Below are 13,600 nucleotides of genomic sequence, written 5' to 3'. Positions count from 1 at the left end.
ATTGCTCATATTTCCAACAATCCAAAAACCTTATTGTAGGCAATTTACCCCAAGTGGTTTTGCTGCTTCCATGAAACCTCCTATGTTTGAGGGTATCCACTATAAGAGGTGGCGCGTGAGAGCAGTCTTGTGGTTTCAAACCATGAGTTGCTATGACGCCACTCTCGGCAAACCTGAAGAAGAGCTTGATGCTCAATAGGCACAAGCTTTTCAGAAAATGGATACTCTGTTTAAGGCTGCTCTCTTGAGTGTTCTTGGTGAGAACATAGTTGATGCTTATGCGTCAATTGATAATGGAAAAGATATGTGGGATGCACTTGAGGCCAAGTTTGGGGTCTCGGATGCTGGCACTGAGCTATACATCATGGAGCAATTCTATGATTACAAGATGACTGAAGAGCGCTCCGTGGTTGAGCAAGCTCATGAGATACAGTCATTTGCTAGAGAACTTGATCACTTCAGTTGTATGCTACCGGACAAGTTTGTTGCCGGAGGTATCATCACTAAGCTTCCTCCTTCATGGAGGAACTTTGCTACCTTGCTGAAGCATAAGAGGCAGGAGTTTTCCGTCCCGGATCTCATCGGCACTCTTGATGTGGAAGAAAAGGCGAGAGCAAAGGACACACGTTCTCGAGGTATTGAGGGAGGATCTAGTGCCAATGTGGTACAGAAGCAGAACTTCCAGTCCAAAAAGTTCATGAACAAGGGAAAGTTTGATGGAAAAGCAAAGTTTGATGGGAAGAACAAGGCTGTGCAACACACAAACTTCAAGAAGAAGAATGGCAAGAAGAAAGGTTCTTGTCATGTGTGTGGGGATCCTGATCATTGGGCTCCTAGTTGCCCTAATCGCTATGACAAGCGTCATCCTGGGAAAGGCGGCAAGACCGCTAATGTTGTCATTGGAGACACTGACATGAAGGATGTTGGGTATGGTATATTTCCCACTATTCTTTCAGTATGTCATTCTCCTCACTGGTTGATTGACACGGGTGCTAATGTGCATGTATGCGGTGATATTTCCATGTTTTCGTCTTATCAGACCGCAGGGACTTCAACCATGCTGATGGGCAACGGTTCAAGTGCTTCTGTTCGTGGTGTTGGCACGGTCGATCTGAAGTTTACTTCAAGGAAGATCGTGCGGCTGAAGAACGTGCATTATGTCCCCACCGTCAATAAAAATCTTGTTAGCGGATCTCTTCTGTGTAACTGATTTGTTAACGCCATGTTAGATACATCGGGTCTCTCCAAGGCATGGTGGGGGGAGGCGATATTGACCGCATCTCATGTCCTGAACCGAGTCCCCACAAAGAACAAAGAGATAACTCCATTCGAGGAATGGGAGAAGAAAAGGTTAAAACTCTCTTATCTGCAAACATGGGGTTGTTTGGCGAAAGTCAATGCTCCAATTTCAAAGAAGCGGAAGCTTGGACCAAAGACTGTGGATTGTGTTTTCCTGGGATATGCTTTCATAGCATTGGCTATAGATTCTTGGTTGTAAAATCTGAGGTTCCTGACATGCATGTCGGTACAATCATGGAGTCGAATGATGCGACTTTCTTTGAAGATATCTTTCCCATGAAGGATATGGCTACCTCATCTAATCAGGAGATGCCTAGTTCATCGAATCAGGATCCAGTTACAATTACCAAACCTGCCATTTCGATAGAACACTTTGAAAGTCCTGTGGAGGAGAACAATGAAGTTCCTACTAGGAGCAAGAGACAAAGGATTTCAAAGTCCTTTGTAGATGATTTTCTTGTGTATCTCATAGATGACACTCCCAGTTCCATTTCAGAGGCCTATGCATCTGAAGATGCTGACTACTGGAAGGAAGCGGTTCGTAGTGAGATGGATTCCATCTTGGCGAATGAAACCTGGGAGATAACTGATCGTCCTTATGGGTGCAAACCTATAGGATGCAAATGGGTATTCAAGAAAAAGCTCAGGCCTGATGGTACTATTGAGAAGTACAAGGCTCGGCTCGTGGCTAAGGGTTATACCCAAAAGGAAGGTGAAGAATTCTTTGATACTTACTCACCTGTGGCTCGACTGACCACTATTCGAGTTCTACTTTCACTAGCTGCCTCGCATGGTCTTCTCGTTCATCAAATGGATGTTAAGACTGCTTTCCTAAATGGAGAGTTGGACGAGGAAATTTATATGGAACAAGTAGATGGGTTTGTACTAGATGGTCAGGAAGGGAAAGTGTGCAAGTTGCTGAAGTCTTTGTACGGACTTAAGCAAGCACCCAAATAGTGGCATGAGAAGTTTGAAAGAACTTTAACAACTGCAGGCTTTGTTGTGAACGAAGCTGACAAATGTGTGTACTATCGCCATGGTGGGGGCGAGGGACTTATCCTGTGCTTGTATGTTGATGACATACTGATTTTCGGAACCAATCTGAATGTTATTAAGGAGGTCAAGGATTTCCTATCTTGTTGTTTTGAGATGAAGGATTTAGGAGTGGCTAATGTCATTCTGAACATCAAGTTGTTGAGAGACGATGATGGTGGGATTACATTGCTTCAATCTCACTATGTGGAAAAGAGCTTGAGTCGCTTTGGCTATAGTGACTGCAAGCCCTCTCCAACACCATATGATGCTAGTGTGTTGCTTCGAAAGAATCGAAGAATTGCTAGAGACCAATTGAAGTATTCTTAGATTATTGGCTCGCTTATGTACTTAGACAGTGCTACAAGACCTAACATCTCTTTTGCTGTTAGCAAACTGAGTCGGTTTGTTTCAAAACCAGGAGATGTGTATTGGAAAGCTCTAGAAAAAGTTTTGCGTTATTTGAAAGGCACTGCAAATTATGGAATTCACTACACCGGGCATCCAAAGGTGCATGAAGGGTATAGTGACTCAAACTGGATCTCAGATGCTGATGAGATAAAGGCCACGAGCGGTTATGTATTCACTCATAGAGGTGGCGCTGTTTCTTGGAAGTCTTGCAAGCAGACCATCTTAACGAGGTCAACAATGGAAGCAGAACTCACAGCACTAGATACAGCTACGGTTGAAGCAGATTGGCTTCGCTGGCTCTTGAATGACTTGCTGGTTGTTGAGAAACCTGTACCGAGTGTCCTTATGAACTGCAACAATCAAACTGTGATCACGAAAGTGATCAGTTCAAAGAATAACATGAAGTCATCAAGACACGTTCAGAGAAGGTTAAAGTCTGTCAAGAAAATGAAAAACTCCGGAGTTATTGCGTTGGATTATATCCAAACGTCTAAAAATCTAGCATATCCTTTTACCAAGGGTCTATCACGTAATGTGATAGATAATGCATCGAGGGAGATGGGTATGAGACCCACAATATGAGTTGTTCACAGTGGTAACCTATTCTTTGTGATCGGAGATCCCGTGAATTAGATTGGAAGACAAGCTGTTGGTCAACTAAGAGGAGAGTATCCTTACTATTCACAATACCACTCCATGAAGATGCAATACTCTCCTAATCTTCATGGCAGGTTGATGTATATCTTAATGTGTTTTAAGTGGCCTATTTAAGCAGAGATGTTATCCTGCAAAATATCTTTTGAAGGACACACCTATATGAGTCTGATTGTCAAACATCACAATCTATGAGAATAGGGTTCTCTCTAGTAAACTCATGAAAGGTCACGGAGTATGACGCATAAGCTCCACCCACGGGGAAGACCCACGGTAGCCACGTATCGTTCAAGGCTTTATGTGAAGCTAGATTCGCAGAAAACTTGCAGTTCAAGGCCCACTCCACTATTCAAGTTGCTTACTAGTGTAGCATAGAGTTCTAGGTGGAAGTTCAACTTAACAGTCTCCACTGCAGTACCGGTATATAAAATAGTGTTTTGGAACCAAAGGCAAATTTATGTGTGCCTCTGGGATCTGGTGGGGGATTGCTGGAAGTTAGTCTATTTTGGGCAGCCCAATAACTATTTCAAATATTCCTAATAAATCCTAAAGGCCCACTTAGCCCATTTATGCAAGGCAAGGGATACTACTAAAGTTTAGTCCCACATTGCTAGTTTAGTGGGAGTTGGACCTCCTTATCAGGGAGGTTCTTTTCCCACTTGTACGAGCATGAGAACAAGAGGGATATCCACGCGCGCTCCTCCTCCGCCGCCTGCCTCGCCACGCCACGCCACGCCTCGTCACGACGCGCCACGCCGCGGGTTGCTGAATGAGCCGAGCCGATATCTAAATTTTTGCCACGCACTACAGGTATACGAAAGGTCACTCGGGTGCTGACTGTTCGTTTCATATCCCGCGTTCCCTTCAGCTCCCGGCGCAGCCTCTCGCCTCCTTCTCTTGCGCCTATAAAAGGGAGGTCGCTCCTCTCAGAGAGACGCACCAGAATCTCTTCCTCCTCTCGCCACAAGTTCCTGAGCACCGCGCTGCTGCTACGTTCTTCCCCATCCCGTCTTGCGGCGTGCACCGCAGGTCGGGACAGTAGGCCTCCGAAACCGCACCTTTTGAGTCCTGTACGGGAGAAGGGTGATAAGGTTTTTGGGGAGCGCTCAGCGCGACTACTGGCTGCTTCATCACGGACGATCCGGTCGCCGACGACAACTTCTTCCCCGACGTCCACGACCTCCTCGACGACATGGCAGGCGAGGACACCGACCCCAAGTCCAGCGCTTCTGTTGCTGCTGTCCCGTACGTGTTCTTGTCTTTCCTGTTAAAGGTTATGCCGCAGTTCCTTGTTCTAGTCCTTGTCCTACACATGATAGGTTCTACTTCATATATGCAACTAGTTCTACTGTCTGCTATTGATATGCTAGGCTACGGTTCATATATGCAGAAGCTATGTACCTTCTCTCTGTCAGAACGCATGACTTGTTTTATCTCTATTATATTACTCATGCTTTATCTAGTATTTCTGTTAATAAAATCACTTGGTAAATTGCTCATATTTCCAACAATCCAAAAACCTTATTGTAGGTAATTTACCCCAAATGGTTTTGCTGCTTCCATGAGACCTCCTATGTTTGAGGGTATCCACTATAAGAGGTGGCGCGTGAGAGCAGTCTTGTGGTTTCAAACCATGAGTTGCTATGGCGCCACTCTTGGCAAACCTGAAGAAGAGCTTGATGCTCAACAGGCACAAGCTTTTCAGAAAATGGATACTCTGTTTAAGGCTGCTCTCTTGAGTGTTCTTGGTGAGAACATAGTTGATGCTTATGCGTCAATTGATAATGGAAAAGATATGTGGGATGCACTCGAGGCCAAGTTTGGGGTCTCGGATGCTGGCACTGAGCTATACATCATGGAGCAATTCTATGATTACAGGATGACTGAAGAGCGCTCCGTGGTTGAGCAAGCTCATGAGATATAGTCATTTGCTAGAGAACTTGAGCACTTCAGTTGTATGCTACCGGACAAGTTTGTTGCCGGAGGTATCATCACTAAGCTTCCTCCTTCATGGAGGAACTTTGCTACCTTGCTGAAGCATAAGAGGCAGGAGTTTTCCGTCCCGGATCTCATTGGCACTCTTGATGTGGAAGAAAAGGCGAAAGCAAAGGACACACGTGCTCGAGGTATTGAGGGAGGATCTAGTGCCAATGTGGTACAGAAGCAGAACTTCCAGCCCAACAAGTTCAAGAACAAGGGAAGTTTGATGGAAAAGCAAAGTTTGATGGGAAGAACAAGGCTGTGCAACACACAAACTTCAAGAAGAAGAATGGCAAGAAGAAAGGTTCTTGTCATGTGTGTGGGGATCCTGATCATTGGGCTCCTAGTTGCCCTAATCTCTATGACAAGCGTCATCCTGGGAAAGGCGGCAAGACCGCTAATGTTGTCATTGGAGACACTGACATGAAGGATGTTGGGTATGGTATATTTCCCACTATTCTTTCAGTATGTCATTCTCCTCACTGGTTGATTGACACGGGTGCTAATGTGCATGTATGCGGTGATATTTCCATGTTTTCGTCTTATCAGACCGCAGGGACTTCAACCGTGCTGATGGGCAACGGTTCAAGTGCTTCTGTTCGTGGTGTTGGCACGGTCGATCTGAAATTTACTTCGGGGAAGATCATGCGGCTGAAGAACGTGCATTATGTCCCCTTCGTCAATAAAAATCTTGTTAGCGGATCTCTTCTCTGTAGAGATGGCTACAAGCTTGTCTTTGAGTCGAATAAATTTGTAATATCCAAGTATGGAACCTTTGTTGGTAAAGGCTATGAGTCAGGAGGCTTGTTTCGTTTATCCTTATCAGACGTTTGCAATAAAGTTGTTAATCATATTTGCAACAATAGTGAATCCAATGTGTGGCATTCATGTCTTTGTCATGTTAACTTTGGTTGCATTTCGCGACTAGCGAAGTTGAACTTAATCCCTAGTTTTACCATCATCAAGGGATCTAAGTGTCAAGTGTGTGTGCAAGCTAAGCAACCTCGTAAGTCTCACACGACTGCGGAAATAAGAAATCTTGCACCACTAGAGCTCATACATTCAGATCTATGTGAAATGAATGGTGTGTTGACAAAAGGTGGAAAGAAATATTTCATGACGTTAATTGATGATTCCACTAGATACTGCGGTGTGTATCTTTTGAAATCTAAGGATGAGGCTTTGAACTTTTTCAAGATCTATAAAGCTGAAGTGGAAAACCAACTTGATCGAAAAATCAAGAGGCTTAGGTCCGACCGTGGTGGAGAGTATTTTTCCAAAGAGTTTGATGCTTTTTGTGCGGAACATGGTATAATCCATGAGAGGACTCCTCCCTACTCACCTCAGTCAAATGGGGTGGCCGAAAGAAAGAACCGTACTCTAACTGATTTGGTTAACGCCATGTTAGATACATCGGGTCTCTCCAAGGCATGGTGGGGGGAGGCGATATTGACAGCATGTCATGTCCTGAACCGAGTCCCCACAAAGAACAAAGAGATAACTCCATTCGAGGAATGGGAGAAGAAAAGGTTAAAACTCTCTTATCTGCGAACATGGGGTTGTTTGGCGAAAGTCAATGCTCAAATTTCAAAGAAGCAGAAGCTTGGACCAAAGACTGTGGATTGTGTTTTCCTGGGATATGCTTTTCATAGCATTGGCTATAGATTCTTGGTTGTAAAATCTGAGGTTCCTTACATGCATGTCGATACGATCATGGAGTCGAATGATGCGACTTTCTTTGAAGATATCTTTCCCATGAAGGATATGGCTACCTCATCTAACCAGGAGATGCCTAGTTCATCGAATCAGGAACCAGTTACAATTACCAAACCTGCCATTTCGATAGAACACTTTGAAAGTCCTGTGGAGGAGAACAATGAAGTTCCTACTAGGAGCAAGAGACAAAGGATTTCAAAGTCCTTTGTAGATGATTTTCTTGTGTATCTCATAGATGACACTCCCAGTTCCATTTCAGAGGCCTATGCATCTGAAGATGCTGACTACTGGAAGGAAGCGGTTCGTAGTGAGATGGATTCCATCTTGGCGAATGAAACCTGGGAGATAACTGATCGTCCTTATGGGTGCAAACCTATAGGATGCAAATGGGTATTCAAGAAAAAGCTTAGGCCTGATGGTACTATTGAGAAGTACAAGGCTCGGCTCGTGGCTAAGGGTTATACCCAAAAGGAAGGTGAAGACTTCTTTGATACTTACTCACCTGTGACTCGACTGACCACTATTCAAGTTCTACTTTCACTAGCTGCCTCGCATGGTCTTCTCGTTCATCAAATGGATGTTAAGACTGCTTTCCTAAATGGAGAGTTGGACGAGGAAATTTATATGGAACAAGTAGATGGGTTTGTACTAGATGGTCAGGAAGGGAAAGTGTGCAAGTTGCTGAAGTCTTTGTACGGACTTAAGCAAGCACCCAAAAAGTGGCATGAGAAGTTTGAAAGAACTTTAACAGCTGCAGGCTTTGTTCTGAACGAAGCTGACAAATGTGTGTACTATCGCCATGATGGGGCGAGGGAGTTATCATGTGCTTGTATGTTGATGACACACTGATTTTCGAACCAATCTGAATGTTATTAAGGAGGTCAAGGATTTCCTATCGCGTTGTTTTGAGATGAAGGATTTAGGAGTGGCTGATGTCATTCTGAACATCAAGTTGTTGAGAGACGATGATGGTGGGATTACATTGCTTCAATCTCACTATATGGAAAAGATCTTGAGTCGCTTTGGCTATAGTGACTGCAAGCCCTCTCCAACACCATATGATGCTAGTGTGTTGCTTCGAAAGAATCGAAGAATTGCGAGAGACCAATTGAAGTATTCTCAGATTATTGGCTCGCTTATGTACTTAGCCAGTGCTACAAGACCTGACATCTCTTTTGCTGTTAGCAAACTGAGTCAGTTTGTTTCAAAACCAGGAGATGTGCATTGGAAAGCTCTAGAAAGAGTTTTGCATTATTTGAAAGGCACTACAAATTATGGAATTCACTACACCGGGCATCCAAAGGTGCTTGAAGGGTATAGTGACTCAAACTGGATCTCAGATGCTGATGAGATAAAGGCCACGAGCGGTTATGTATTCACTCATGGAGGTGGCGCTGTTTCTTGGAAGTCTTGCAAGCAGACCATCTTAACGAGGTCAACAATGGAAGAAGAACTCACAGCACTAGATACAGCTACGGTTGAAGCAGATTGGCTTCGCCGGCTCTTGAATGACTTGCCGGTTGTTGAGAAACCTGTACCGAGTGTCCTTATGAACTGCGACAATCAAACTGTGATCACGAAAGTGAGCAGTTCAAAGAATAACATGAAGTCATCAAGACACGTTCAGAGAAGGTTAAAGTCTGTCAGGAAAATGAAAAACTCTGGAGTTATTGCGTTGGATTATATCCAAACGTCTAAAAATCTGGCCGATCCTTTTACCAAGGGTCTATCACGTAATGTGATAGATAATGCAACGAGGGAGATGGGTATGAGACCCACAATATGAGTTGTTCACAGTGGTAACCTATTCTTTGTGATCGGAGATCCCGTGAATTAGATGTGGAAGACAAGCTGTTGGTTAACTGAGAGGAGAGTATCCTTACTATTCACAATACCACTCCATGAAGATGCAATACTCTCCTAATCTGCATGGCAGGTTGATGTATATCTTAATGTGTTTTAAGTGGCTTATTTAAGCAGAGATGTTATCCTGCAGAATATCTTTTGAAGAACACACCTATATGAGTCTGATTGTCAAACGTCGCAATCTATGAGAGTAGGGTTCTCTCTAGTAAACTCATGAAAGGTCACGGAGTATGACGCATAAGCTCCACCCGCGGGGAAGACCCAGGGTAGCCACGTATCGGTCAAGGCTTTATGTGAAGTTAGATTCGCAGAAAACTTGTAGTTCAAGGCCCAGTCCACTGTTCAAGTTGCTTACTAGTGTAGCATAGAGTTCTAGGTGGAAGTTCAATTTAACAGTCTCCACTGCAGTACCGGTATATAAAACAGTGTTTTGGAACCAAAGGCAAATTTCTGTGTGCCTCTGAGATCTGGTGGGGGATTGCTGGAATTTAGTCTATTTTTGGGCAGCCCAATAACTATTTCAGAAATTCCTAATAAATCCTAGAGGCCCACTTAGCCCATTTATGCAACGCAAGGGATACTACTAAAGTTTAGTCCCACATTGCTAGTTTAGTGAGAGTTGGACCTCCTTATAAGGGAGGTTCTTTCCCCACTTGTACGAGCATGAGAACAAGAGGGATATCCATGCGCGCTCCTCCTCCGCCGCCCGCCTCGCCACGCCACGCCTCGCCTCGCCTCGTCACGACGCGCCGCGGGTTGCGGGAACGAGCCGATATCTAAATTTTTGCCATTGCCACGCACTACGGGTATACGAAAGGTCACTCGGGTGCTGACTGTTCGTTTCATCTCCCGCGTTCCCTTCAGCTCCCGGCGCAGCCTCTCGCCTCCTTCTCTTGCGCCTATAAAAGGGAGGTCGCTCCTCTCAGAGAGACGCACCAGAATCTCTTCCTCCTCTCGCCACAAGTTCCTGAGCACTGCGTTGCTGCTACGTTCTTCCCCACCCCGTCTTGCGGCGTGCACCGCAGGTCGGGACAGTAGGCCTCCGAAACCGCACCTTTTGAGTCCTGTACGGGAGAAGGGTAATAAGGTTTTTGGGGAGCGCTCAGCGCGACTGGTGGCTGCTTCATCACGGACGATCCGGTCGCCGACGACTACTTCCCCGACGACGACTTCTTCCCCGACATCCACGACCTCCTCGACGACATGGCAGGCGAGGACACTGACCCCAAGTCCAGCGCTTCTGCTGCTGCTGTCCTGTACGTGTTCTTATCTTTCCTGTTAAAGGTTATGCCGCAGTTCCTTGTTCTAGTCCTTGTCCTACACATGACAGGTTCTACTTCATATATGCAATTAGTTCTACTGTCCGCTATAGATATGCTAGGCTACGGTTCATTTATGCAGAAACTATTTACCTTCTCTCTGTTAGAACGCATGACTTGTTTATCTCTATTATATTACTCATGCTTTATCTAGTATTTCTATTAATAAAATCACTTGATAAATTGCTCATATTTTTAACAAATACTAAGGGACCAATAAATCAGGACTGAGGTAGTAGCAGCTTGCATAATGTAAACGGGCAAAAATATCAGGCAACACGGCATGCACCTGGTGGATGTGTCACCAGCTGGCCGGCCGGGGAGCGGTGGTACGTGAGTCCATGTGACAAAACAAATTGTTCTTCGTTCTGGTCGCGGTCGCCATGACAGCGCGCGAGAGCAGAGGTGCCCTGAGCCTTCCAAACGATATACTCCCTCCGTCCGTGAATAAATGCACATTTAACTTTTGTCTTAAGTTAAAGTTTTAGTAGTTTGATCATTTTTCTAGGAAAAAGTAAAAGCATTTATGGCACCAAATTAATATCAATAGATTCATTTTGAAATGTACTTTGATAATATATCAATTTGATGTCATATATATTACTACTATTTTATATAAAGTTGGTCAAAATTTTAAAATTTTAACTTAGAACAAAAGCTAGATGTACATTTATTCGCGGACGGAGGGAGTATAAACGAACCTGCGGCTGCAGACACCACACAAAGCACAGCACGAGAAGCACAAGAGAACCTCCTTCTTCTTCTTCTTCTTCTTCTTCTTCTTCTTCTTCTTCTTCTTCTTCCAGATTAACCAGTCCAAGAAGAAGAGTCCGCCGTGGTTTTCTAGGTAATAATCCAACTTCCTAAGTTAGGCATGGAGGCTGTAGAGCCGGCGGTGGTGGTGAGCTGCGAGTGCTGCGGCCTGGAGGAGGAGTGCACCGGCGAGTACATCGGCGGCGTGAGGGCCTGCTTCGGGGGCCGGTGGCTGTGCGGGCTGTGCTCCGAGGCCGTCAAGTACGAGGCCGGCCGCAGCAAGCGCGCCGAGGCCATGGGCGTGGAGGAGGCCGTGCGGGCGCACATGGCCTTCTGCGGCATGTTCAGGCGCGGCGGCCCCGCGGAGCGCGTGACCGAGGGCATGTGCCGGATGCTTAGGCGCACCGCCTGGGAGAAGCACCGGGCCACCTCGTCGTCCTCGTCGCGGCCGACAGCGCCGGCGACAGTGGCGTCAGCGTCAGGGCACCACCGCGCCTCGGTGCCGTCCGCCTGAGTTGATGTCTGCTTCTTGCAACAAGGTGCATGCTTCGGACAAGTATATGCTTATACGAATGCTTATATGCATGTCATGTGATGGTAGTATATCTTGTTTTGAATCTATTCTGGAAATTACACACAAGTGTTGGAGTACTATGTAGTACGAGGTTAAAGTTCAATTAATCTTCACATGAGGATCTTGATGCAGCTGTGTTCTTGGCGTCGATCCTTTCGAGGTGTAATCATATACCGACTGCTGCAGTGCACACTCGATCTGCTTGAAAGTTGTGTCTTCTTCGTTGCGGTTCCTTGTCCGTCAGAATGATCTTGCACTTGTTCTTCAGAGTTTTTTCTTTGTTTCTCTGCGCACCGGCTTCAGTTTTCGACCCGATCGACAAGCCGACGCCATGGCCGGGCCCGTCGCCTTCGTCATCTGTTGCTTTCGCTATCCTCGTCCTCAACACACGTGCAGAAACATGAGAGGTTGATACTGCTAGTGCATGCTCATCCGTGGAGAATTTTGTTTAGATAATGGATGGAAGAAAACTTCTCCCGTGGAGAATCAAATCCGAATCCACTACAACTTTGTCTGATACACGTACGTCCTGAGTACAAAAGCTCTGGCATGCATCCTAGCTTGACACTTGTTGATTACCAAGCTAACTACTTTTCTGAGGGATGGCAATCTAATAAGTAGGAGTACTTAGCTTTCCTTTTGTGTCCCGGAGAAAATGCACACTGCACACATGTATACATACACAAGCTTTTTGATTGACGTCCAAGTTCCAAGATGCTCGATTTGCTTTAGATGATGATGATACATACTTGCACACGTACACGGCGGCAAAAATGCTACACTTACAGGCAATATACGGATGAACCTTATGAACACGGCGGCAAAAATCCCTCTCCCTCGTTGATTTCAAGGGTGGGTCCCGCTGGCCCCAGTTTCCAGTTAAACATTGCCAGCTCAGTCCGTCAATTAGTTTCCGTGGCTTTTGTCCGTAAGTCTAGCAAAGTTCGGCATCGGCACGGCGGAGATCGATCAAGCACAATCATGGCACACTCACATTCGAAATTGCTTCACTTGCGAAAAAGGGTTTCCCCCGCTTTATATATATAAAGCAACCAACACCGCAACAACCGAGAACACCGATATAAACACACGTCACCACCACACAAACACACACACCCAAGGCAATATACAAGGGTGCCAGACACCGACACACTACCCCAACGACTACGAAGCGCACTACAAATAAGCAAAGAAGAAGCGCTTTGAGCCGACGGAGACCACCAGTAGTGCGATCCACTGAGGAGAGGTGATATGGCCAATGTCGGAGCGGGGACCCCAAAACGGTGCTTCCAAAAAGGGCATGACCACGGATAGCCGCCACCGTCCGATCCTCGCGGATCAAGCTTTCGCCCGGAGCAACACGAAGGGAGTAGAAGTACCGCGACGGAGCCTGCAAGGAGGAAACGACGACCGCAGTCGCCGCCGCCGTCGGCCAGTCCAAGGACGGGGCAGGTGATGAACCCCGTTGCTCTGACCCCTCCGATGAAACCCCTCTCCGACAACCACCTGCAACCATGCCCGCCCGAGCGGCCATGTTTGCTCGCCCACAACCGAGTCGCGCAGTCTGCCCATGACCAACACGTCTCCCACCTCCAAGGCCGCCGCCCTGCACCCAGGCTGCCCTAAGACCATCAAAGGGGAAGGCTTTCGACAGCTCCACCAAACCCAACCACCGTCGGAACTGGCAGCAACTGTCCCACCTCAAGTATCGCAGGAAAGCGAACAGAAAAACACCATGTCGGGGAAGGAGGAAGGGGGAGGAGTGGCACACGGCCATGACCGGCACCCCCAACAGTCGCCTGTCCACCAAAGAAGGATGGTAGATCCACCACCGCCGCCACCAATGACGGGCCCAAGCAAGCCCTCCCGCGCCGCACGTCGTCGTCCAGGAAGAGGTGCCCAGCCAGACACCAAGACGTACACGCACCTCCACCACCGCAGCCACGCCACCAGCACTGCCAAACAATCCACGGCAGCACCGGTCGCCCGTGGCCCC

At 46.5% G+C, this 13,600-nt stretch overlaps 1 protein-coding gene across 1 annotated transcript; it reads left to right on the top strand.

Moving 5' to 3' along the window:
• Positions 1 to 11,034: 11,034 nt before the first annotated feature.
• On the top strand, positions 11,035 to 12,286 carry LOC125538823 (uncharacterized). The gene is made up of 2 exons (XM_087540926.1): positions 11,035 to 11,569; positions 11,737 to 12,286. Exon 1 carries the CDS (start codon positions 11,152 to 11,154, stop codon positions 11,542 to 11,544), a length of 393 nt encoding a protein of 130 aa, XP_087397052.1. The 5' UTR covers positions 11,035 to 11,151; the 3' UTR covers positions 11,545 to 11,569; positions 11,737 to 12,286.
• Positions 12,287 to 13,600: the final 1,314 nt, after the last annotated feature.

This window comes from Triticum urartu, chromosome 1A (genome assembly GCF_056163025.1).
Source record: "Triticum urartu cultivar PI428250 chromosome 1A, HENAU_Tu73, whole genome shotgun sequence".
Classification (NCBI taxonomy): Eukaryota; Viridiplantae; Streptophyta; class Magnoliopsida; order Poales; family Poaceae; genus Triticum; species Triticum urartu.
This window is presented reverse-complemented; position numbering and strand designations above follow the sequence as displayed.